Raw genomic sequence first — 26,885 nt, forward strand, 5'->3', positions numbered from 1 at the left:
CATGGTCTTCATCAGATGTGACGTCAGAGCAACAGTCATTCAGCTCACTAGGACGTGATACCTTTGGGACAGGGGTGATACAAGATGTTTTCCAAAGCCTTGGGACTCTCCCCTGTTCCAGGCTCAGGTTGAAGATGCGCTGTAGAGGACTCCCCAGTTCCAACGCACAGGCCTTCAGCAGTCTTGGCGATACACCATCTGGACCCGCTGCTTTGCTGGCACGAAGTCTTTTCAGCTCTCTGCTCACCTGGGCTGCTGTAATTGTGGGTGGGGATGTCTCACCATGCTGGTATCAGCAGAAGGATGGTTGGAGGATGCAGTACTCCAAGGTGAGAGTGGGTTAGGGTGATCAAACCTATTAAAGAAGTTGTTCATTTGGTTTGCTCTCTCCATGTCTCTCTCGATGGCGGCACCCTGCTTCGAGCTGCAGCCAGTGATAATCTTCATCCCATCCCACACTTCCTTCATGCTGTTGTTCTGCAACTTCTGCTCCAGCTTTCTCCTGTACTGCTCTTTCGCTGCCCTGAGCTGGACTTGGAGTTTCTTCTGCACGCGCTTGAGCTCATGCTGATCACCACCTTTAAAAGCCTTTTTCTTCTGGTTCAAAAGGCCGTTGATTTAACCTGTAATCCATGGCTTGTTGTTAGCATAGCAGCCTACTGTTCTTACTGGAACTACAATGTCCATACAGAAGTTGATGTAATCAGTTGTGCATTCAACAGCCTCTTCAATGTTCTCACTATGTGACCCAAGCAATATATCCCAGTCTGTAGTTCCAAAGCAGTCTCTCAGAGCCTGCTCTGCCTCAGGGGACCACTTCCTGAATGAGCGTGTAGTTGTAGGTAGCGCCCTCACTCTTGGTTTGTATTGAGGCTGAAGCAGAACCAGGTTATGATCTGCTTTCCCAAGCGCAGGCAGCGGGGTGGTGCTGTATGCATCTTTAACGTTTGCATACAGTAGGTCGATAGTCCTGTTTCCCCAAATGTGTTACAATCCACATACTGGGAGAAGGCAGGTAATGTTTTGTCAAGCGTTACATGGTTAAAGTCTCCAGCGATTAGCACAAGTGCCTCAGGGTGCTGCGTTTGTAACTTAGTAACTGCGGAATGGATGATGTCACTCGCCATCTCCTTGTTTGCTTGAGACATAGTCTACACAGATGTTTATTCCTTTTACTATAATGCTCCACGATCTCTCAAGTCTATCATCTTCTCTTAATCAGAATAAGCATACATAAGAGCATGCTCTTAATATGCATTTCTGATGTAATTACTGTTTAAACAATTAAGATATAAAATTGTAATGTGTGTCTTATTTGTCCAATCAAACTGTATCAATTATTATGACTTAAATCACTTGTATCAAACTCAAATCCCAAAGATCTGTAGTGTCTGCAGATTTTTATTCTATCTTCCTATTGAATAACTAATCACTACTGCTAATGCAGGAGACTTTGCCCTAATTTTAATTGACTCTTTTTTTAAGATTCAGAACCTTTGTTTTTTCCTTAACCAGCAGCCAAACAATAATGAAATGAAAAGTGAGCAAAGAGGTGACTAGCTAACTTGATCCCTTTTGCACCCGTGTGTCTATTATGCAGTACCTGTTTGAATAAAATCGCTGAACAGAAAAAAGTCAAGTTCTGAGATACATTGATGTGCTTTAGACAGCAAAACATTCTCTGACAAAAAAAACTTACCAATTTCAGAAATGTCTGGTATAGCAAATAAAGCACTAGAAAGACATAGAATTTAATACTTCACTTCATTAACCAAATGAATTAGCTTCTTATTAAGAAATTGGCCTTATTGAAAATGGTGTATCCTCAGGAGTCAGGTTACTTGTTATTTGATTTTTTTGAGAGGAATGAAGGTCAGTAGGAACAACACAGAATACATGTGTGTAAATGAAAAGGTGGTCAGTGGAATGGTGAGGATGCAAGGAGTAGAGTTGGCGAAGGTGGATGAGTTTAAATACTTAGGATCAACAGTACAGAGTAATGGGGATAGTGGAAGAGAGGTGAAAAAGAGAGTGGAGGCAGGGTGAAATGGGTGGAGAAGAGTGTCAGGAGTGATTTGTGACAGACGAATATCAGCAAGAGTGAAAGGGAAGGTCTACAGGACGGTAGTGAGACCAGCTATGCTATATGGGTTAGAGATGGTGGCACTGACCAGAAAGCAGGAGACAGAGCTGGAGGTGGCAGAGTTAAAGACGCTAAGATTTGCATTGGGTGTGACGAGGGTGAACAGGATTAGAAATGAGTACATAAGAGGGTCAGCTCAAGTTGGACGGTTGGGAGGCAAAGTCAGAGAGGCAAGATTGCGTTGGTTTGGACATATGCAGAGGAGAGATGCTGAGTATATTGGGAGAAGGATACTAAGGATAGAGCTGCTAGGCAAGAGAAAAAGAGGAAGGCCTAAGGTTTATGGATGTGGTGAGAGAGTACACGCAGGTGATGGGTGTAACAGAGCAAGAAGCAGAGGACAGAAAGGTATGGAAGAAGATGATCCACTGTGGCAACCCCTAATGGGAGCAGCCGAAAAAAGAAGATTCCTTATTACCATTATCAATTTTAATCTCTACTTTCCTGGTTAGGGTTGTGGTAGCAATATGTTGAGGTGGCCTGACCAGGCCTCTCTATACCCAGTAACTTTTTCCAGCTTCAGAAATACCCAGGAAATCCCAGGCTGGTCAAGACATACAGTCCTTCTAATATGTCCAGCAATGGACCCTAAGTCATCTGCCAGTGGCCTCTGCCCTGAACACTTTTAGTGGGAGACATCCAGGAGACATTCCAAGTACATGCCCAGAAATTTTAATTCGCTCATCTTAGTCCAGAAAAGCAGTGGTTTTAGTCCAATGTCCTACTAGGTTTCTGATCTTTCCCCATCATATTCAATGAGCTCAGGAACCCTACACTGGAATTTCATTTTGGATATTGTAATCATGATCCCATTTTTTCAATCACTACCCAAAGCTTGTGATCTTTAAGTGAGGATGAGTGTATACCTCAAAAGGTAAATCTAAATCTTTGTCCAGTGCATTAGCTGCTACTTTATCACAGTGCAGTTGTACAACTGTTTTTTAAAAACTTCTGCCACTGCACTAGTTCTCACAGTCACCTTTTTCCTTACTCAAGTATATAAATCTAAGGCACTTCATCACACCCCTGGCTGCAGGGAACAACCATTCTTTTCTGGGAAATGTCCATATTCTCATATTTGGAGGCTCTAACTCTTATTCCAAAGGCATCATACTCTGTTGTGAACAATTACAGAGAGCCCTAGAGAACATAGTCTAGTGAATCCAAAAGGACACAATTCTCAAAGCCTAAGGTGCACCTTATTATCTTGCCTGTGATATTCATAAACATGAGAGGAGACAAGAAGCACCTTTAAAAAAAATCAAAAGGTTCATATTTAACAGTTCCAAGCCAGAGTCTTTCCATTCCCTGCCATAATGAGCAGTGTTTTCTGCATTATTTGTTGGATGTCACCAGCCCTATCCACATTGCAGTAATAAAGCATTTTAATCTCCACAGCAACATCAGCCACAGACCACATCCACTGATTTTGGCACTCCCTTCCTCTGTAGGAAGGAGTGTCTACCAGGTGAATTTGTCAAAGTACTCCTTCCACATTTTACAGACATTCACAGCAGAGGTCAATATTTCTACAGCCTTGCTATATCTAATCTAGGTAATATCTCACTTACTCTTTTTGGGTCATAGATTGGTTTGCCAAAAACTCTTTAAGGGTCTGAAAGTTATTCTCCATGATTTCATCAAACTCTATCAACAAATAGGTCATTGCTTTAGCTACTGCTCCAGCTGTTATATTCCTGGCATTCCTGTATTTCTCAATCAAGTCTTGTGACAGAATTACATGACAGAATTAAATTGACAGTGTCTTCTCCTACAATACTGCACTACTACTACTACTAAGTCAGTAGATGGCACTAACTAGGGATGTTTGAGTATCCCACACCTCTCTAGTGGGACAACTCCATAGTGGGATAGGGACAAACTTTGATTTTTCAATCTCCTACACAAGTTAAGTCTCCTTCTCTGCCAAAGAAGTCACATTCAAGAATTCAAAAGGAAAGGTCTGGTATCCCTGAGTCCATCTCACTACTGGTTATCACTTGACTAACACTTCACCTGACCCTCACTTTTTACCCTGTGCATGGTGGGCAGCTTTTACAGACAGCCTAGCTAGACTATTAGGGTCACCCTGCCACCAGATGCTTATCTTGCAAACACCTCTTCTGGGTCTGTCTCTACTAGAAGGTTTCCATATCATTGTTCTAGGCATGGATCTTTTTTAATTAACAAGAACATTTCTGGGGGGGCAATTAAGGATGGATCTTTTTCTATCCTCTCCCATTAGACCAATTTGCTATACATGATCATATCAGGTTCTCTGCATGGATCTCTAGTCAACATAACTCTAAGGATCACTTAGGCACATAAGACCCACCACTATGCTAAGGTTAATAAACTGTTATAATAGGTAAAATGAATTGTTAACACATTTTTTTCATATTAATATTTGTACTTATAGTTTAAATATTTGCTAGGTAAACTAAAGTAACAAAAAACACCTAAAATAAGAAAAACAACCATATGGTCCTTCTTTTTCAATAAAATCCTACAAAACAGAACACATTATAGCAAATATAAAAATTATACATCGTTACTAAGTGCAGTAGGATTCTGCGCTAGTTCTGTTTTGTAATAAGTAGAAATGGCAGACAATATTATTTATTCTTATAAAGGTCACAGACTAGTAAAATCAATCTATATCTCACTCTTTCACTGCTAATTTTCTATGACATTTTCTGCAAAGTATCTATTTTACCTACATGTGTTATCTTGGAGAAAATGTAGTTCTCACAAAAATTAATCTTTGTTAGTCCATAAGTAACATTTATCATTACAATCAACTTTTAATGTTTTAATATTGCATAATATATTTCTATTCTGTTCTATAAATTATGACAGATCATGTCCAAATGTGTATCACAACTACATAATTTTTTTCTTACCCTGTAATCATTTTTGTTGTCATTGAAGTTATTAAATGCCAAAGATGTCTTAGGAATCTTGCATTGAATGCCAAGCTGTACAAGAGCCTATAAAGTAGAAATTGAGACATATCAATTAAAATTGTCACTTAGATTGTGTTATTTATTTACCTGCGATGAATGCTTATTTAATACAGAACAATCAAATAAATTAAAAATAAAATACAAAAAAACAAATTATAAAGCTAACTACATTATGTAAAGGTGAAGTGGTGGCTCTGAGGCTAAGGATCTGTGCCGGCCAGTTCGAATCTCATAAAATGTCAGAAGTGACTTTACTCTGTTGGGTCCTTGAGCAAGGTCCTTAACCTGCAATCGCTTCATCCTGGCTATGATGTTAATCTGCATCCAACCCTGCAAGCAGGCCCTCCAACTTATACGGAAAACTTGGGGTACAGCCACTATAAAAAACCTCACAATGTTCCAGTGTGGTGCTGAGGTGTCACCCACTGCACTCGGGTCACAGTCCAGGTGGTTCGAATGTGGTGGGTAATGCAAGGTGTTATCAGCGCATGCTCATAACCTATATTATGTACAGTAAATGACCACAATTTCTTGTTTAACTAGCTAGTAGTGATTGTCAAATATCACTGAATATATTTGGGGTGAAAAATGAATGTTACTTTTACAGCTTATATTTAATAAGTACCTTTGGAAAGAGCTGGGGTTACATGCTTCAAACAGCTGAATAACTGAAGAAACATTTACATTCTTAATCTAAATAAAGTCCTCATAAATTGCAGACATGCACAAATACAAAACAAAAAAACTCTTACAGGTAAATTTAACTATTACCTGAAATAAGGATTTTGTTCAATTAAAAGTAAAAATGTCTATGTTAGATCTGCTTGACAGTTACAAAAATATGCAATAAGTTTTTAACATTTGTTGGAAAGCATATAAAATACACAAATTAGTTAATTGAAAACAATAGCCTAATCATCTAATCATCCATCATCATCTCTATTCAGACACATATTTTCTGAATGTTCATACATAGCTTTGTTAAGAAATAACTTTTTTGCCCATGAAATTTCAGAAAGACTAGGAAGAGGCACAGCAACAGACACAAAAAGTCAATTCAAGCGGAATTTCTAAGCCTCTGTATAATGAGGTGTCAAATTCCTTATGTGTAATGAAATAGATTAAATGACCCATTAAGCTTTATTTAGACGAGGCATCTTCCATTAGTAAACTACTTGGCAACAAAGGTTTCATTCCAGGTCATAAACAGGTCTTACCTTCCTATGGAGCCCATTTAAGTTAATGAAAAGAATACAATAGGTAAGGGTTTACTCCATACAATGCATGCAACAGTCATCATAGCAAGCAAAGCTTGTTTCGACACTTCCACAGAATTACAAGGTGTTACGGGATAGGAGATAACACTATTCTCAGTCACGTAAACAATCCTGAAAAAGTCATAGCACACATGTGTAAATGAATGTAGCATTGTGCATCGGCTATTGACAAAATCGATATTTTGTGCTGTCTTTAAAGTAATGTGTAACCTGTCTGGATAACACCTGAATGTAAATTGAAACAAAAAAAAAGCTTAAAATACAATGATGCAATACAAAGAACAAAACCATTGGCACCTACCTGTCCTCATTTAGAGTGATCACAAAATACCTCATTAGCAGAATTGTAAAAGGATCGAAGAACTCTTATTTTCAACATCTACACTTTGCCTTACAGCTCAAGGATTCTTTTTTAAAAAATAAAACAAAAACATTCTTCCCCAAAAACTAAAATGTACTAAATAAACTTCTTAACAATAAATAAAGCGAAACAAAAATGTTTTCATTTATACTTGTGACAGATATTTCATGTAATACACATACTTTAAAACTACAGTCCTTAATTTATAAAATATGTTCATTAACAGCAAAAATAAAAAAATCAAACTTTAATCATGCTTATTGCTGTGTTATGAAAAATACTATGGACCTGAAGAAGATGAAAATAATTTACTAATATTTCAAAACAAAATTTCAGCATTATTTTTCTTTAACTAAGCACACTTACACTTATTAATACTTATGTGCTACAGTTTACTGTACAGAAAAATGCAAAGACCATTCATAAATACCTTTATTCACTTTTAGTACAAATCATGCAGTGAATGTTTATTTTGCTGGCTTAGTGACTAACATTTATGAAACAGGACTTTAAATCTACACAATACACCCAACAAAGTATATCAAACAGTTACTATACAAGGGGCTTATTTAATTTATAATAGCAGGTACCATTTTAAAGCACAACTGTGCCTGATGTCTTTAGTTTCAATTTATTGATTAGCCAAAAGGTCACTTGATTTGGCACATTTCAATTTTTTTAAATGTATTTTAATGATTTAAGTGAAACCTACAATTAGTAAGAATTAGGAGGTAATAGCAATCAGAAGAAAGGGTACTATTTTCAAAACAATTCAAGACAACTCAGCTTCACGGAAATAAAAAATTCTGTACATAGAGTAGTCACTTTGTCATGTGCATGTATAATGTACATGATTTCTTTATATTTTACTTTACTTTCTGTATTTTCATTACTATACATTTTCCTTCTACATATTAGTAACTTATATTGTACAAATAAAGATGCATTATGTGTCACACTTATAAGGACAACATAAAGAAAAAAGTAATGAACTGCATCAAAGTAAATTATGCTTTTATTAAACTAAAGAACACTAAAACTAAAAAACAAACAAACAAAATGAAACACCTGCCGAACTAAACTTTGCACAAACACATTTCAGGTATAGAGAAAGGCAATATATTATAACATATTCAAAACAAACACATCCTCCAATAAGTGCACCATCTGATACAAACAGATAAAAATAATCTGACATTCTCATACCCACACAATTCTGTTCATTGTTGTGGAGTGTCAGAAATTATCTCAACAACATACAAGGCAAAGATCAATCCTGGATGGGGCACCATTTGATTGCAGGCCTCACTCATACACACATCTATAGAATCACCAAAAAACCTCACACACACAACTTTGGAATATAACAAGAAACAGTACCAAAGGCAAACAATTCCAGAAGAATTCTGGACAATAAGTAAACAGTGACATCACGTAGGATTTGAACCTGGAATGCTAGATCCATCACCACTATACTATTCCTCACCTAGTAAAAGTACCAGAGGTAAAACACAATCATGTATTAAAAATGAAAAATTTTCCAAAAAAAAAAAGTCTCAATATGATTAATAACTAAAATAGCAAATACAGTCATAGTATTGTCATGTGTACAAAAGAAAGAATTATTGCATTTCTAAACAAACTGCAATGCATCATATTAATCCATATTGTGAACATGCTTGACAAGAATAAAGACTCAGGGTAAAATTTTATGTCAGCAGTATTATTAATATGGCCATTGTGCTGCAAAGTATATTCTTGCAGAAATTCACATACTTATTCATGATCTTACCTATTTGGAGAGTGCTAATCACGGTACATTCTTGGACTGTGAAAGGAATGCATATTTCCAAGAATAAATGTTACATGAACGCAGAAATAACATGCCAAAGGTAACACAACAATGAAAATTACACCAAGCAGTCTAAGGCAGCAATCACACCCCAACGCAACACAATACATCCATCCATCCATGTTCCAACCCGCTGAATCTGAACACAGGGTCACGGGGGTCTGCTGGAGCCAATCCCAGCCAACAAAGGGCACAAGGCAGGAACCAATTCTGGGCAGGGTGCCAACCCACCACAGGACACACACACACACACACACACACACTGGGGCCAATTTAGAATCGCCAATCCACCTAACCAGCATGTCTTTGGACTGTGGGAGGAAACCGGAGCGCCCGGCGGAAACCAACGCAGACACGGGGAGAACATGCAAACTCCACGCAGGGAGGACCCGGGAAGCGAACCCGGGTCTCCTAACTGCGAGGCAGCAGTGCTACCACTGCGCCACCGTAACACAATATATATATTTAAAGAAAAAAAATGATCTATTAAATGATTTATATTTTCAAATATGTACAGTATGGTAAGGGGTCTGAGGCCATTAAGCAGTCACACATTTGATTCTGGCTAAATACTTTATATATAGTACAGTGTGATAAACTATGCCACCATTTACAATATTTATGCAACCTCAAGGCAAGGTACAAGCATGTGAGACTTCATGATTTAAAAGTTCACAAACAAAATCTTTGAGAAATAAGTACAAGTACCAAAGGGCATTAAAGGAAAAGAATTAAATACAATAAATGGTTTTGCCTTACATATTCCAGTAACTTTCAGGCTATGGTAATTGAACACTGTAAACATGACTGTGAACAAGCTTTAGCTATGACTGACTGATGTCCAGTCCAGGATCCAATCATGTCTTGCACTCGGTAGTGTTTGTTTAATACACAACTAACTTGTAAAAACAATATTCAAAAATGGATGGATGGATGGAAATATTTAAAGTAAGGGAAATATGCTATATATTTTGCACTGTGGGGCGGCACGGTGGCGCAGTGGTAGCGCTGCTGCCTCGCAGTTAGGAGACCCGGGTTCGTTTCCCGGGTCCTCCCTGCGTGGAGTTTGCATGTTCTCCCCGTGCATGGATTTCCTCCGGGTGCTCCGGTTTCCTCCCACAGTCCACAGACATGCAGGTTAGGTGGATTGGCGATTCTAAATTGGCTCTAGTGTGTGCTTGGTGTGTGGGTGTGTTCGTGTGTGTCCTGCGGTGGGTTGGCACCCTGCCCAGGATTGGTTCCTGCCTTGTGCCCTGTGTTGGCTCCAGCAGACCCCCGTGACCCTGTGTTTGGATTCAGCGGGTTGGAAAATGGATGGATGGAATGGATGGATTGTGCCAACACTGTTTGATTCATTAGAATAATCAGACTGCACAAGTTAAATATAACAATGATTGTTTAAATATGTTAGCTTCTTACGAGTACCCAGGTCTCTTTCAATACTAAACCCCAGTTATTTTATATATACCCATGTGATTCATCACATAGACTACAGGAATTTTGTATTAAAAAAAAAAACAAACAACATATTTAATAGTCTGTAGTCTGCCCTTACAGGCTAATTTGGGGTTAAGTCTTAAAGATAATGAAATGTTTGTGCAATGAAATGTTGATGACAGGAGGTGACAATGAACTGCAACAGTGATTAAAAAGAGACCACGCTAATCTGTTCGAGAAAGGACCAAACTGTCGGTAAGACTTCATATTTTTTTTTGCACCAATTACTTGATTTCTCCTGTAATACTTCTTCCGTATTATAAGTTCACACACTGCTTACTGCAGACTTTTTTATTAATTTTTTCTTATTTGTCCTTCTCTCTGACACTGGTGGTACAATATCATAAATTATGAGACAATAATAATAATAATGCTAGGTATACTATTTTGTAACAACAATATCTTCTACACAAAATATGCCTCATATGCAAAACATAATGTCAAGTGGCAACTACCACTCATTCAGAAAACAGAAAAATACTTGATAGTGACTTGGCCTAAGGAATGAGCAGAGTAATAGGCAAAATTGTGATCCGGCCAATCGATTAGATGGTACCAGTGGACAAAAATCAAATTAACTACGCAACTAGGCAAACTGGTTAGTGTTTGTGATAAAAGAGAAGGTGCTTATTCTGTATAAACTATTTATTCTAACTATTTGGCTCTTGAAGCACAAACAGTCTTAATTTCAAATCAGGCAAACATTGGCAACTCTCTTTCAACAAAGCATGGGGAAACTCACTAAATATTGCAGGCATTAACTTAAAAGCTTTTGTGTTGCATGGCCATCTGTATGCATGGTAAAAAATCAAAACAATTTAGCACCTGGACAAACAAAAATGTTGTTTACATAAAAGATTTACCAAAGCAATTTCTTATATACAGTAAACAGACAACAAAAGCAAAGTATTCAAAGTATGAAATGTCTATTTAGTAGCAAAACAGCAATTTCCTTAAAATTTTAACAGTCATCTTTTAAACTAAGAAACTAACCAGGGATGATGCCAATGTGTATATTTGGTGGGGATGATCTTTACAAATAATGAAAAATCAGTAAGTTTTCTGCAATGAAACAGTAATACACATTATCTAATACTATTGAAAATGAAGTATTTCAATAGAATTGACAACTTCCATACTGTTAAATACTCACCATCCATAAACAATTACTTGTTTATTTTTTGAGTGCTACATACTGTACATTGAAATAAAAAACCAACTTAATTAAAAGAGGTTTTTTTTTTCTGTGGTATTTTTATATTTCATTCTTCTAAGTTTTTGTTAATATTGTCGACTTGTAGTATATTTTTATATTGATATCTTTAGTATTTTCAGTACATTAGTTATATTATTTGTTTTTTTATGAGATTATTACCAATTCATTTTTTTTTATAAATTTCCTGCTCCACTGTTGTTTCTAACTATCCTTTGGTGTCCTTAATTCACACAGTAGATAGCTGTTTTTAAGTCTTGCAGAATTAATTTCACAAAAGGACTATTTATAGGTGATCTAATCGCCGGACAGCATGTCTTTGAGATCATTATGGATTTTCCAAAGTAGACCATGCAAGCAACATGCAGAAAAATTCAAACCTCAACTACTGTAAATCAAGCAGAATATAAAACGAAAAATGAAAACATTTTAAATTATACCTGTTGGTTTCTTTGTATATTTAAATTTGCAAGTGGTACTGCATTGTGTTTGACTAAGAAATAATGAACATAATGCACTACTTCACTAAATAATGACAAGGATCCAAAAAGAATGCCAGAAGCATGATTCTCTTCAAGGAAGCAGCCTTCTATAATAGAGCATGAGAGTACTAAGACAAATGGCTGTTATCATTGATTGCAAAAGCATTTAGATAGAGTGCAGTGCATGATGACACAAGCTAAAAAGAAAATGTGCTTAAACTGGTGCACAGATTTATACATTTGTAAGAGTCAGACCAATGTTTCTGCTTTGTCGCATGGCTAATATGTGCTCCAAGTCTAGAACTCTGTGAGGTCAATTATTTATATACTGTACTTTTTCTTATTGTTAGTTTGTGGACATTTGTTGTAATTTGTTTGTGGATTAAATTCTGTCTGCATCTTACGTTGCTTGAGACATAGAGCCACATTGGTTAGCTCTGCTGTCTCACAGCTCATATTACATCTTTAGCCACAATAATTGGTCCTGTATAGTTAGGAAATGCTTCCCTAGACCTCAATAACAATTAAAACACAATTGCACCATTTATAATCCACTCAAAACTACTCAATGCATTTAGAGGAGTTCAGTGAAGTTTTTGGACATTTTTGGACTTTTATTGAACTCAAAATGAAGCAGATTCTGCAGGGTTTACTCATCACTACAGCTAATATAGAGCTAGTTAGTTCTGCTTTATGTGGTGATTTATATAGCAGTTTATATAGCAGGTGTTAGAGTAGCCTGGATATTTCTGGGATGTAATATGTTGCTCTGCTGGTTGCAAACTCGCGTTCAGTACAATTAAAAATCTTGGATCCAAGGCAGTGTTTATGCTAGGTTTTTTTGACAGTACCATCTCCGATAGGCCTTTTAGTTACTCACCATCTCAGTTTAGAAGTATAAATCTTTACCCATTGCTAGACCTGATATATTTGATTTTTGCACGGTTTATGGAGTTCTTTGTTCATTGTTTCTCCGACAATATGTATAAATATATTGGTCACTCTCTATCCCATTGACTTGGTACCGTAGAATGGGTGTTGGATTTCTTACCCTAACTTTTAGATTTAAGGTACCAGCAAATATTTGTGGAATTGATCATTGCCTTCTTTCATGTTTTAGGAACAGTTACAAATCCAATTTATAGATTATCTGCAGGTATTTACTATGCCAGTATGGTACAAATGATCAGGCATTCAAATATGCTAACACCTCCTGGATATGAATTTATGTTCTATTCATATTTTAAAAAGAAAAGTTGGTGGTCTGGTTGCTAACTTTCACTGCAATTTAAATGTTAAACAGATTGACTTCTGTGCTGTAACTTCCTTTGACTGAATAATATTAAATACTGTTTGCTTGGATCCTTTGTTTATTGTACTGTATTAATTTATTACTTCTCTAAAATGACTTTAAATTTTTGTCTTAACTGATTGAACTGCTCACATTTGCCTCAGCTTTGTGCCTGCCTGGGGGACTTTATTATACATATGGACATTCAGTAAACTTTTATAAAAAATTCTGACGGTTCTTAAATATTTTGTCCCCTCAAATTCACACCCACACATTAAAATTGATCTTAATGTTATAACTACCTCAGTTAACATCTCTGAACATAATCTAAATTAAATTTCTGCACCCCTTTCCTAAACCTCAGAGCAAAACTACTACTTCCTATCATAACATTATTTCTGCCAATTTTTTCTCTTTTTTAAAGTCATTATGGGCCATGCCTATATCTTGGACATACTGAGGCACTTGTGCTAATCACTGGAGACTTTAACCATGTGATGCTGGACAAAACATTACCTGCCTTCTCCCGTATGTGGATTATAACACCCGGGGAAATAGGACTATTGACCTACTGTATGCAAACGTTAAAGACGCATACAGCACCACTCAGCTCCCTGCACTTGGGAAAGCAGATCATAACCTGGATCTGCTTCAGCCTCACTACAAACCAAGAGTGAGGGAGCTACCTACAACCACACGCTCATTCAGGAAGTGGTCCCCTGAGGCAGAGCAGGCTCTGAGAGACTGCTTTGGAACTACGGACTGGGATATATCCTGCAGGGGTCACATAATGAGAACATTGAGGAGGTTGTTGACTGAACTACTGACTACATCAACTTCTGTATGGACATTGTAGTTCCAGTAAAAACACAGAATGCTGATATGCTAACAACAAGCCATGAATTTCATGGGACATCAAGGGCCTTTGAACCAGAAGAAAAGGGCTTTTAAAGGCGGTGATCAGCATGAGCTCAAGCGCATGCAGAAGGAACTCCGAGTCCAGCTCAGAGCGGTGAAGGAGCAGTACAGGAGAAAGCTGAAGCATGAGTTGCAGAATAACAGCATGAAGGAAGTGTGGGATGGGATGAAGATCATGCAGCTCGAAGTGGGGTGCCACCATCGAGAGAGGCGTGGAGAGAGCAAACCAAATGAACAACTTCTTTAACAGATTTGACCACCTAACCCACTCTCACCTTGGAGTACTGCACCCTCCACCCATTCTTCTGCTGATACCAGCATAAGAGAGACATCCCCACCCACAAGCAGCCCAGGTGAGCAGAGAGCTGAGGAGACTTCGTGCCAGCAAAGCAGTGGGTCCAGATGGAGTATCGCCACGACTGCTGAAGGCTTGTGCACTGGAGCTGGGGAGTCCTCTACAGCGCATCTTTAACCTGAGCCTGAAACAGGGGAGAGTCCAAAGGCTCTGGAAACCATCTTGCATCACCCCAGTCCCAAAGGTATCACGTCCTAGTGAGCTGAATGACTTCTGGCCTGTTGCCCTGACATCAAATGTGATGAAAACCATGGAGCTGCTGCTGCTGCTGCTTCACCACCTGAGGCCACAGGTCTCCGCCACGCCCTCAACCCTCTGCAGTTCTCATACCAGGAGAAGGTGGGAGCGGAGCATGCCATCATCTGTATGCTACACCGATCCCTCTTCCACTTGGACAGAGGCAGTGGTGCTGTAAGAATTATGTTTCTGGACTTCTCTAGCACATTAAACACCATCCAACCTCTGCTCCTTTGGGACAAGCTGACAGAGATGGCAGTAGATTCATACCTGGTGCCATGGATCGTGGACTATCTTACAGACAGACCTCAGTATGTGCGTCTCAGGAACTGCAGGTCTGACATTGTGGTCAGCAACACAGGAGCACCGCAGGGGACTGTACTTTCTCCGGTCCTGTTCAGCTTATATACTTCGGACTTCCGATACAACTCGGAGTCCTGCCACATGCAAAAGTTCGCTGACAACACTGCTATCGTGGGCTGCATCAGGAGTGGGCAGGAGGAAGAATATAGGAACCTAATCAAGGTCTTTGTTAAATGGTGCGACTCAAACCACTTACACCTGAACACCAGCAAAACCAAAGAGCTTGTGGTCGATTTTAGGAGACCCAGGCCCCTCCTGGACACTGTGACCATCAGAGGCGACTGTGTGCAGAGGGTACAGACCTATAAATACATGGGAGTGCAGCTGGATGATAAATTGGACTGGACTGCCAATACTGATGCTCTGTGTAAGAGAGGACAGAGCCGGCTATACTTCCTTAGAAACAGGTGTCCTTCAACATCTGCAATAAGATGCTGCAGATGTTCTATCAGACGATTGTGGTGAGTGCCCTCTTCTACACAGTGGTGTGCTGGGGAGGCAGCATAAAGAAGAAGGACACCTCACGCCTTGACAAACTGGTGAGGAAGGAAGGTTCTATTGTAGGCATGGAGCGGGACAGTTTGACATCCGTGGCAGAGTGACGGGCACAGAGCAGGCTCCTGTCAATCATGGAGAGTCCACTGCATCCACTGAACAGTATCATCTCCAGACAGAGGAGCAAGCTTCGGCGACAGACTACTGTCACTGTCCTGCTCCACTGACCCCCACACTATGCGTCTGTTCAATTCCACCCAGGGGGGTAAACGTTAACATTATACAAATTTATTGTCTGTTTTACCTGCATCACTCTTTAATTTAATATTTTTTTTATCAGTATGCTGCTGCTGGAGTATGTGAATTTCCCCTTGGGAGTGAGTGAATGAGGGAGGGAGGGAGTATCTATCTATCTATCTATCTATCTACTGTATCTAAGGTTTTCTACCCTGATGATATGGCTTCTCATTTCTAACACAATCAGTAGTTATGCCCTCTGAAGACCAAGCTGATTTCTGGCTTCTCAGTCCTCCCCATGGTTTTGTCCAGAACTCAGAGAAATGAAAACAACTGGTTGGTATTCTGAACACTTCACTGTCCACTGTAGCTAACATGAAGCATATGCACAAATATACTACTTCTATGTTTTAATTGAGGGAAACAGTAATCCCAAAATCCTGTTTACAACACCAGACAGACATATACACCATTCTTCTTCATCTTTTCAGCACTCTTTTGAAGACTGTCAGACTTTCCTACATTTTTTACGGACAAATTTAATAAAATGTACCAGCAGTTCTCCTCAGTTACTCACCTTCACCTTCTGAAACCCACCTTCTGAAACCGTACCTAAGGCTTCTGAACAGGTGAACTGTCACTCATTCAACCATAACTTTTCTGGCTCTGAATTATTTGCAAAATCCAAATCCTAATCTTCCCCTGCTTCTCTTCCTAAAGCATGTGTATAAGCTACCTCTAGTATTAACATCCACATGATCAATACATTGTTAGCCTCTAGCTGTGTTCCACTTGTGATGGAACTGTCGTTGTTACTCTTGTCCTCAATAAACCTTGATTCCTCCATTCTTCTCAAGAACAGGCCTATTCTTAACCTTCCCTTCCTAAAAAAAGTGTTATAAAGTGTGGGCTGCAGCAAAACTAACTTCAAACCCTCCTATTCAAACAATCTTTATGAGCATTTTTCAGTCTAGTTTCAGCACACTTTACAGAACAGACACTGCTCTCCTGAGAGTCATTAATGACCTTCTTCTGCCTGCAGACACTGGTGCATTCAACATTCTCCTTCTACTTCTGTTTTTTATACTGTTAGATCACAACCTACTTGTATCCCATCTCTCATTAATTTGCACTGCTGGCGCAGTGCTTTACTGGTTCGCATCATACTTCACTGATAGACAGTACTTCATTTTACTTCGTAAACCCAATACCTCCTTCGCCTGTGTTACTCAAGAGTGTGACCAAGGTATTGGTTCTTGGTTCCATTCTCTTTTCAATATATATTCTCCAACTTGACTAAATTATTAACTGAAAATTCACTATTTTCAGTTTACAATGTAATGTTGATGACATCAGGATTTCTTTTAGTACTAAGACTACTAGTGATCTGCCACCTAACTCTCTGACAGAATGCTTTGGTTTAAGCAAGTGATTGAATGGTAATTAATTTGGTAAGTTAAATGCTAATAAAAGTTTTGGTAGTTGTCTCCAAATTTGTGGATTCCAAGATATCAAAGCAACAAATTAGTACTGGTATTGTGATTTTTAATTCATTACAAACTTTGTAATCTTAGTGTATAACTGAACGACGTATCTCATACCTTTGGGATCACATAAGCTTATTTAACTAAAATTGGTTTCTTCCATCTCTATACACATTGCACACTTTCACCCATTACTTAAAAATAAAGATCCTGAAACACTGGAACATACTTTCATTAATTTCCTGTTCCCTGGTCTTTCAGCTAAAGCACTCATATACTACGTCCTATTTAAAACTAAGCTATAAGATTTCTTACTTTAGCACATCACTCCTGTTCTTTATTATTTACATTGGTTGTCAATTTCTTGCATTTAAAAAAGCAACTTTTTATTACGACCTGCAACTTTTTTTTTTTTTTTAAAATAGTCTAGCCTACATTTATCTAACTGAGCTACTTTTACCCTTATAACCCTCTACATGTATTTAGGTCTTCTTGTGCAAGACTGCTAATGGTCCCATAGAACAATCTATCCATGTGGAGTGGCCATAGACCCCAGATTCTGGAATTCTTTACCTCAGTGCCTCAGAGACTGCTCCTCTCTCTTTTTCTACAAAAACCCATCTGAAAACTTGCATATTCTTTTCTTGCCTCAACTCTTAGATTGAATAGTTTATTTCTTTAATACAATCTGTATTTTTATGTGTTTTGCCATCTTCATTATTTTTACTTACACTGTTATTGTTAATTTATTGTTCATTCTCAGTTTTATATTCTTATTGATGTTATAAGAAGGATCAATTGATTTAAGAAAGGGGCTAAATAAATAAAACCTTTTATTATTAAAAATGCTATTGAGGTGGTGTTAAAGGCGCTAGCTCATGTTAGTGATCTTAGCTCTAGTATATAGTAATAAAGCTTTGTTGTTTATGTTTTTTAACAACATTTTTGGAGCTTTGTTTTGTTCAGTAGAAACCAGAAACACAGCCATGCAAACTACTTGACCTACATTAAACATTCAATTCAAACTGTCAGTTTTTTGCATTCTGATTTATTTCAAGATAAGCTTTTTTGAGACTAGTTGAGAAGTGTTTCATTTTATATGTGAAATTCATGATTGAAATACATGGAATATAATGCTGTATCCTGTTTGAAAAATTCAAAATGTATTCACAGAATAAAAAATTCTAAAACCCACAGCCAGATCATTGAATAATGATTCACATTTTTTGTTTTATTCAAGTATTTGTACTTTAGCTGCCTCACACTTATACTACAATCATTTCACAAACACTTGATACCACCAGACATGCATGAGTAAGCCTAAACATTAAAACAACGCATATTTGAGGTTTAATGTCAAGTAAAGACAAAACATCCCAGCTCATCACAGTATAAGCAGAACAAAAGACCCAAGTCCCTGATGTCTTTTGCCATGTAAGCTTAACAATTATAGCCAATGTTCTAAACAAACTCCATACATGGACACTTCTACTGTGTCACGTAGTACTGTAAATGACAGCTGCCAAAGTAAACTTATGCTGACCAACTGCAAATTCTATTTGAACAACTGAAACCACTGATATGACAATTTTTCTAAAACAGCTCATAAAACAGCCACAATTCTACAATGACATAACTTGGAAACCTCAAATACTAATGAGAAAAATGCATGAAAACATTTTCCTATTCATTAAACAAAATTATACTTTTGTTATAACAGCATTCGTAATTTGCCACATATATTTAAATTGACCACCTAAAAAGTGTACAGTTAATTTAATTTTAAGTGAAGCATCAGTCAGTACAAGGGCATATAGAAATATACCAACATTACATGAATTAGATTTCAAAATGTAGTGCACAATTCTTAGTTTAGACACCTTAAGCATCTTTTTGCTTTCCAAACTGAGAACACAACTATCAGTATCTAATGCATTTGATAAACACAGTACAATTAAACAGTTTTATTAAGTATAATGCAACTGCTGAACCTTAAATTGAGGGGAAAAATCATATTATTTATACAAATTAATAAAAATAACTCACACCAAAGAATAGAAGTTAATACAATATGCCCACAATGCATTAACATTCTCAAATAAAATGAAAACATTTTAAAACACCAGTGAGACAAAGACTATCCTTGGAGCACTTGCTGAAGGTAACAAAGCAGCCCTGGAAGTGGTGTTAGGCCACTCATGCACATGCACACATTCTCACTGGGCCAATATGCAAATGCCAATTAACCAAAAATGCACATATATGGAGAAGAGTAAGGAAAATAAGGGTAGCATAGGCAATGAGAAGGTGTAGGATTTAAACTCTGGTCACTGAATCTGTGAAGCAGCAGCAGTAAAAATTGCACTCTGAATATTATATGACATTAAAAACAGATTTTAATAGGTTAAATGAATTAATCTGTGGAAAATGTGTGGTTAAAAAAATTACCCATCAAGCCTAGATTTTTTCATTAAATCCAGCTCTGTAGGAACACAATAAATCAAGATACAGGAAATAGCAGCTGTACTAACACAATTACAAGCACACAAAATCTCTTTTCCCTTCACTGAGCACCTCTGCTGTAAGCATACTAGTAAAACATAAGCCACGGCTACAACACACTTAAATCCAACAATTATTAGCCAGGAAAGCAAGTTACTTGCTGCAATAAAGACAGACACCTTAATTCAGAAGCAGCTATGATCTGTGCATTCCACATCCTGCCCTAATGCAATTAGCCTGCAAAGAGCTAATTACCTTAATCGAGGGATGACAGTTTCACTGATATCTTACTTCCTCTCACAGTCATAAACACTAGTTGGTGAAGACAGCAGTTAATTGGCTTGCTTCATCATTATTTATATTAGTGTTTAGATTGTTATAGGATAAATGTAATACAAATGACCTGAAAGAATCAAAATAGTTTACTGCTGACAATTAAGTAATTTGTTTACTCCCAGTCAGGAAGGTGTGTAATCAAAACTGTAGTTTAAATGATTGTTAGAATAAAACAAATGTAAGTATTTTTTACTATGCACTTTACCTTAAACACTGGACCAAAGGCCACTGTGCAAGGGATTGCATTTTTTGTTTTTTTTTTAATTTGGAATGGTGATTTCTTCAAATATTTTTTTTTTACTTCAACCATTATTACATGGGTATATTTCATATCTCACATGCATGAACATGAAATTTAGCACAGCACTGAGTACAAAGCTCTATTCATCCAGACTTTATTTACCCCACTTATTCCAGTTTATAGGAGAAAAATCATGGTAGACTGCAGTTTACACCATCAGCATTGAGCAAAAGGTTGAAACCAAAAAGCATGCAGATTGCCAGTCCAATTGTGAGGCACACTTACTTAAACAAAGAACAAAAATTCACAGTTACCCTAAGAAAAATCCACATATTACAAGGGAAGAATATGGACACTCTACAGAGACAGCACCCAGTCTAAGATGCAAGACTGCAGGACTCTGGAGCTGTGAGGCAGCAGCACTAAACACAATGTGATAGTACAGTTCTATTTAACTGAAAGTAAGGAAGAATATTTCTTTTCACTCGGCAGCACATGATCATGTTACTCTTCACACTGGAATGACTGAAAATATATGGCACTGCAGGGGCTAAGGAATGGTATATGTGAAGTTTGTGAGTGAAATGTGGCTTTTTAGCAGTAGCAGCATATACACCATTGATATTGTATGATGGTTAATTCATACTGTAATTACTCTGTCATGTCCCTTGTAAGAAATGTAACTTCATAAAGTGCATCAACTGTTACTTACAGATATATCTAGCCAGGTCAGTTAGAGTCACACAGAACTTAAGTAAATCCAGGTTGTATGATGCCTCATTTACACATTTCAGTACAATGTGCAAAAAAAGTCCATGAACATTGTCATGTGTGTGTGTGGCACTGTTCAGATCCTTTCTCTCTTTCTCCCTCTGCAGATCAGCTGATTGATGACGATACCATCACTGGTGCCATCTCTGGTACCCATCCTCCTGAACCCACCCCTTCCTATAATCTTCCTTCATAAACTTAGCAAACCAGTTGCTTACATCGGTTCTGTTTGGAATCATGTCTGTAATGACATCACTGCAACTAACTGCAGGTTTGATCTACCCAAAACTGTCAAATTATATGGTGTTACCAATCCCTCCTCTTTACAGAAACAATGCAGACAAAAAACAAGTCCACAAAGAGTAAATTATTACAATTTCTTTCATGTGAATTTAAGTAAACTTAAATATTGTACTATTCCATTTTCATCTGAAAGCTATTTTCCAGGCTTGTCAGAGGTAAATACTACCACCAAGGGACGTCAGATGGTATGATCAATGACTCTTCTGTCTGTTTTCCACCCATTTCTCTGGGAAAATGCCCACTGAGGGCAACTGACACCGTCCCTTTTGGACCACTCTTTAGAGCTTAATTGTAGCTAATAGCTAAGCATATATTTTTGTTCTTTATTGGGCCATTATATGCCTGTTATTTTGCATCAACTTATAACTTCCAGTAAACGGGGTGGCCTGGCTGGCACACACTTCATTTGGATTGTTGCATTTATCACACACGACAACACAGTATATTAACTTCAACATTTTAATACATTTTGTTCTATTTTTGTATGAATAAACACATTCTGCCTGGATGCTCTCTTAACCAGTAGGCAGACAAAGGTAGGCAACAAATTGGGAAGCACGATAATACTTGAAATCTACAAGTTAGTTAGTATACAAAAATATCTAAGTGCTGCTTAAAACAAGTAATTGACAAAGCAAATTATTGCCAATTTAACAAAGATAACATCTGCGGGATGACAACATGGTACCAGTGTCATTTGTGGAGTAGAGGATGTCATGTGAATCTAGCATTGTAGCTAGTGTTTACTGGTGAAATTCGGCAAAGCATTTTTCACAACGAATATGCTGTGGTCACTGGTGGCCTTATTGAGAGTGTTTTTATATATATAAAACTTTCATTATTTTAATTGAGGAGTACAATAAGCCAGTGTTTCTCAAAAACTGTCACAAGACACACATTTGATCACCAGTTGCTGCTGCCAGTGGTTCGCCTACGCAATTGACAGCACTGCACGTTCTGATGGTGCTCATTTCGCCAAGGGGCTGCTTATGGGTCATCAATAAACTTCAAAAGGTAAAACTGGGTTTCTGCAGCTGACCGTAATGAGAATATTATGATTACTGTCACCATATAGATAACACTGATCCCTGCGGCTAGCGACATAGCATTGAATGACTAATATGCAATCTCAAAAAAGCCTTAAAGGATCACTACCCTATAATTAATTTCTTCTTGACAAAAGAAAATAGTGTGAAGCATCTGTACAGATACATAGGAAGCTGCATCCATAGCTGCAACATCACACAATGAAACAAGACAGTTCCACACTGCCGCTTGGTGGCATGTACAAGTGTGCCCCCAGGCTGGAACTGTGTAGTTGCAATGATCCTTATTTTCTTATTGCTAGTTGGTGGCAGGTTGTTGTATTATGTTTGCAATATTGGGTCTGTCTTTGTCATTTGTTGTTTGCGGCATGGTGGCACGATGTTTAGCACTGCTGCCTCACAGCTCGGATCACATTTTTGGTCTCAATAATCAGTCCAGCATAGTTGGTAGTCCACTCTCAAGCCCTCAGGGACAGTTAAAAGACCATTTCACCCTTATAATCCACTCACAACTAGCTCAGATCCTCCTTCCCCACTGACTAAAATGCATTTTGCAAAGTTTTCGAACATTTCAAAATCATGGCGGAGCAAACTCCACAGGGTTCACTGATCACTAATTGTGGATACCTGGACAAAAGACGTTTCTTCTCCTTGTCATCCCTGCCAATCTCTTCCCACTGCAGACGACCGCAAGCCTATTAATAAAGATGTGCTGAGCAACTTGCTTAAACAAGAGCCTTTTATGTCAACATCAGTATCCAAAATAACTTTAAATGAGAAAATACATTAAATATGTGAATCTTTACATACTTTAAGCCACTGCTTTTGGTCATGCAAAGCTTAGTGGCTCCATAGTGAGGGGGACTTCAGTAAGAGATATGGAAAAATTTCACGTTTTCTTTTTATAACTCCAAAATTAACACTAAAAATGAATAATATTGATCAATAACTACTCTTTCTAGCTGTAATGTTAAATGAATTCAAGAGAGAAATAGTGTTTCTACATTACAACCTCCTGAGGTGGATAAACTTAAACAGTAAAGATCAGCCTCATATTGAAAGGATTGAACCGGCCAAGTCTTTCCCTCTAACTATGGTAAGACCAGAGGAGTGTGATTTTTTTTCCACCATACAATTCTCTTTAAAGCTACTGAAATTATATATAAAATTTGACAACATGATGCAGTTGTTATCTCTGCCCATGCTTCTCTTATTCTGAAACACAAATCTACATGCTTCACTAATACAACTCATTTTTGGTAACTCAACCCACTGATAGTAGTGGACTAAAATGTTACTAAATTAATCTCTAGAGTAACTGTAGTTCTCAGAAGCATAAAGTATAAATAACTTAAGTCTGCCCCATGTAGGAGCATTTCCTTACTAAAATGAAATTAAAACAATTAAATGCAAAAAGCTTCAATGACTATTTAGTGTAAAACATACCCCCAAATTGTGTGATGTTCCAGAGGTTCTCTTACTGCTGGATGCAGATAAATCTTTTGTTAAAGTAAAATAAACTCTCCTAACTAGACAATTCATAAAAATATCATAAATTTTGACTTTTTTACACTAGAACAAAGAAGCCACAAAGGGATGTCTATAATCAAAATCATTTTTTGCCATTTCTATTAAACCCCAGGCTATCAGGCCTGAAAACAATCACAGATTACAAGGATAAAGCTTTAACGTAAGGGTAAGAGTTTAACAAATGTAATGTAATTTCTGCAATATGCTGGAATGAATCAAAGAAGATTTTTACAGATTTTAATCTCCTCATTTCACTTTAGCTGGGAGAATTAGTATTGTCAAAATAGATATTCCAATAAACCTCTCATTTCCATAATACAGTGATCTCTCGCTATATCGCGCTTCGACTTTCGCGGCTTCACTCCATCGCGGATTTTAAATGTAAGCATATCTAAATATTTATCACAGATTTTTCGCTGGCTCGTGGATTTCTGCGGACAATGGGTCTTTTAATTTATGGTACATGCTTCCTCAGTTTGTTTGCCCAGTTGATTTTATACAAGGGGCGCTATTGGCGGATGGCTTAGAAGCTACCCAATCAGAGCATGTATTATGTATTAAATAAAACTCCTCAATGATATACGATATGCTTCCCGCGCAGTGCTTAATTGTTTGCTTTTCTCTGTCTCTCTCACTCTCTCTGCTCCTGATGGAGGGGATGTGAGCAGAGGGGCTGTTTGCACAGAGGCTATTTGCCTAAAGGATACGGACGCTCCTCTAAAAAATGCTGCTTTATTGCGGTGCTTCGGCATACTTAAAAGCCCAAAAGCACGTATTGATTTTTGATTGTTTGCTTTTCTCTCCGCTCTCTCTCTGACATTCTCTGCTCCTGACACGCATTCTTTGAAGAGGAAGATATGCTTGCATTCTTTTAATTGTGAGAAAGAACTGTCATCTCTGTCTTGTCATGGAGCACAGTTTAAACTTTTGACTAAAGGGTGTTATTTCATGTCTAGAGGGCTCTAATAATGTTAACAGTGTGAGAGAGTTTATAAAGGCTTAAAATATATAAAAATAACCATACAAACATATGGTTTCTACTTTGTGGATTTTCATCTATCGCGGGGAGTTCTGGAACGCAACCCCCGCGATTGAGGAGGGATTACTGTATCCCTATATATTGTAACAAATACTTTTTTAAAAAAAGAAAAAGGTAGATACAATTTTAACTTTGTTCACTCAGCAAAGATCTAAAGCATACATTGACATAGCATAACCAAACTTCCAGTTTTAATACTGTGAAATGGAAGCAATTAGAAGGTAGAAAAACCACACCTTCTTGGTTAGCTATAGAAAAGAAATCTTGTTCAGACTCATCTGCATCTGATTTCCTTTGTTTTCCAATCATTATTAACTATTACCATATTATAAGTAACCTGCCTCGACTTTATTTTCTCAAAATACAACATCAATGCAAATGCTATTCTCAAGCTGACAATCAAATATTTCAGCCTTTTTCAGTCTAAACACTATTGTAGTTTATGGAGGTCACTAGGTATTCACACCATCAGAGACCTATATTACAGTATGCATCCTTTGTACTGCCTTGAAATCCCTCAAACACAATCTTCCACACTAGTTTTTCTGCAAAAGGCTCAAAACTTTACCAAAAGAAACCTGCCTATCATTAATCTATAATTATTTTTGAGTATTATTTTAGTAGTATTTTCAGCCTCTTACCAAATTATTTCAAGGTGTGCACTTCTAAATGATCTTAGGCAACAATGAGATAGGGACCTCTCGATTAGAATCTCAAAAAAGAAAGATACATTCTTCTTCAATATGTGCAAAACACACTGTAAACTACTCAAAAAGTGTACATCACACACAAATCTATTTTGACTAATGTTATACAAAGACTATCAGGGATAAGATCAAAACTATAAATAATGCTTTCCAGTACTGACCTCTCCAGGTCAAATGTATTAGAATGTCCCAAATTCCAAGCATATTTGGGTAAAATATTTTCTAGGCTGTCTAGTTTTGGATTTACAATTATTTATGGAGTCATCTTATATTATTTGGACTAAAATCAGTTGAGGTAACGTTATGCAATGATTAATCCACTGTGCTATCCTACACTACACTGTTATGCTTATATATCAACTTATCTTACTCAACTGGAAGAAATCGGACCCATCCACAATACAAGATTCAATGGAAAAAATGTATTTTATCATTTAAAACTAAAAAAAGTCACATTTTCTTAATTGGAAATAGCCCTTTGTTTCATCAGAGTTTGTGAAGAATTTATTAATGCTCTGCTCTAAAATAATATTCCCAGACCTCTGCTTATTAATAAACATGACGAATAATCCTACATTAGCCTACCTGAACTAAGTAGAACAAGGGCATGGAGTGTCACTGTATGAGTTTGTTTAATTTTAATAATTAACGTTTGTACTGTGTGTATTCTTGACTGAACTGTTTACTTATTGAAATGTGGTTGCTAAGGTCAATAAAACAATAAATACAGTAAAGAAATAAACAAATGAGTGAATAAATGGACACTGTATGAACCTAGGGTAACTTTTGAGGGAAGAAAATATACAAACTTATTTTGCAAACTAAAATTAGAAAATTCTAAGAGTTTAACAATCTTTACGAAGCATTTGCTTCTAACCAAATTCATACACTTACATAGTGTAACTCACAATTTATATAAATAGATAGTTGGCTTTCTCAATAAGAATTAGACCTGTTTCAAGAAACAAAACCTATCAATTTCCTACCTGACTTTAGGAACCATCATGCGATGCTGTACCATCAGAGTGTGACAGATAGATGCCATCATGGTGAACACTTCCTCACTAGCAGAATCCCTCCAAACCAGGTTTAAAAGTGCATTTGTTTGCTGTTTTGTGTCCAGTTTGTGAATACACTCTTCGGTTATAACATGCACTGAAATTGTTGAGTCATCCTGCCAACAGTAATAGATGCAGAGATTCAAAATCCATAATATTAACCAAATATACTTATTGTCTG

General features: G+C 37.3%; 1 protein-coding gene across 1 annotated transcript in view; it reads right to left on the minus strand.

Moving 5' to 3' along the window:
- Positions 1 to 26,885, minus strand: part of ube3c (ubiquitin protein ligase E3C) — a 238,629-nt gene that overhangs the window by 138,604 nt on the left and 73,140 nt on the right. Inside the window, exons 11-12 of the mRNA XM_039753616.1 lie at positions 26,633 to 26,820; positions 5,047 to 5,133 (exon numbers count right to left, since the gene is read on the minus strand). Coding sequence (XP_039609550.1) covers positions 5,047 to 5,133; positions 26,633 to 26,820 — 275 coding nt within the window. The remainder of the gene's footprint in view (positions 1 to 5,046; positions 5,134 to 26,632; positions 26,821 to 26,885) is intronic.

The sequence above is a fragment of the Polypterus senegalus genome, chromosome 5, assembly GCF_016835505.1.
Source record: "Polypterus senegalus isolate Bchr_013 chromosome 5, ASM1683550v1, whole genome shotgun sequence".
Taxonomy (NCBI): Eukaryota; Metazoa; Chordata; class Cladistia; order Polypteriformes; family Polypteridae; genus Polypterus; species Polypterus senegalus.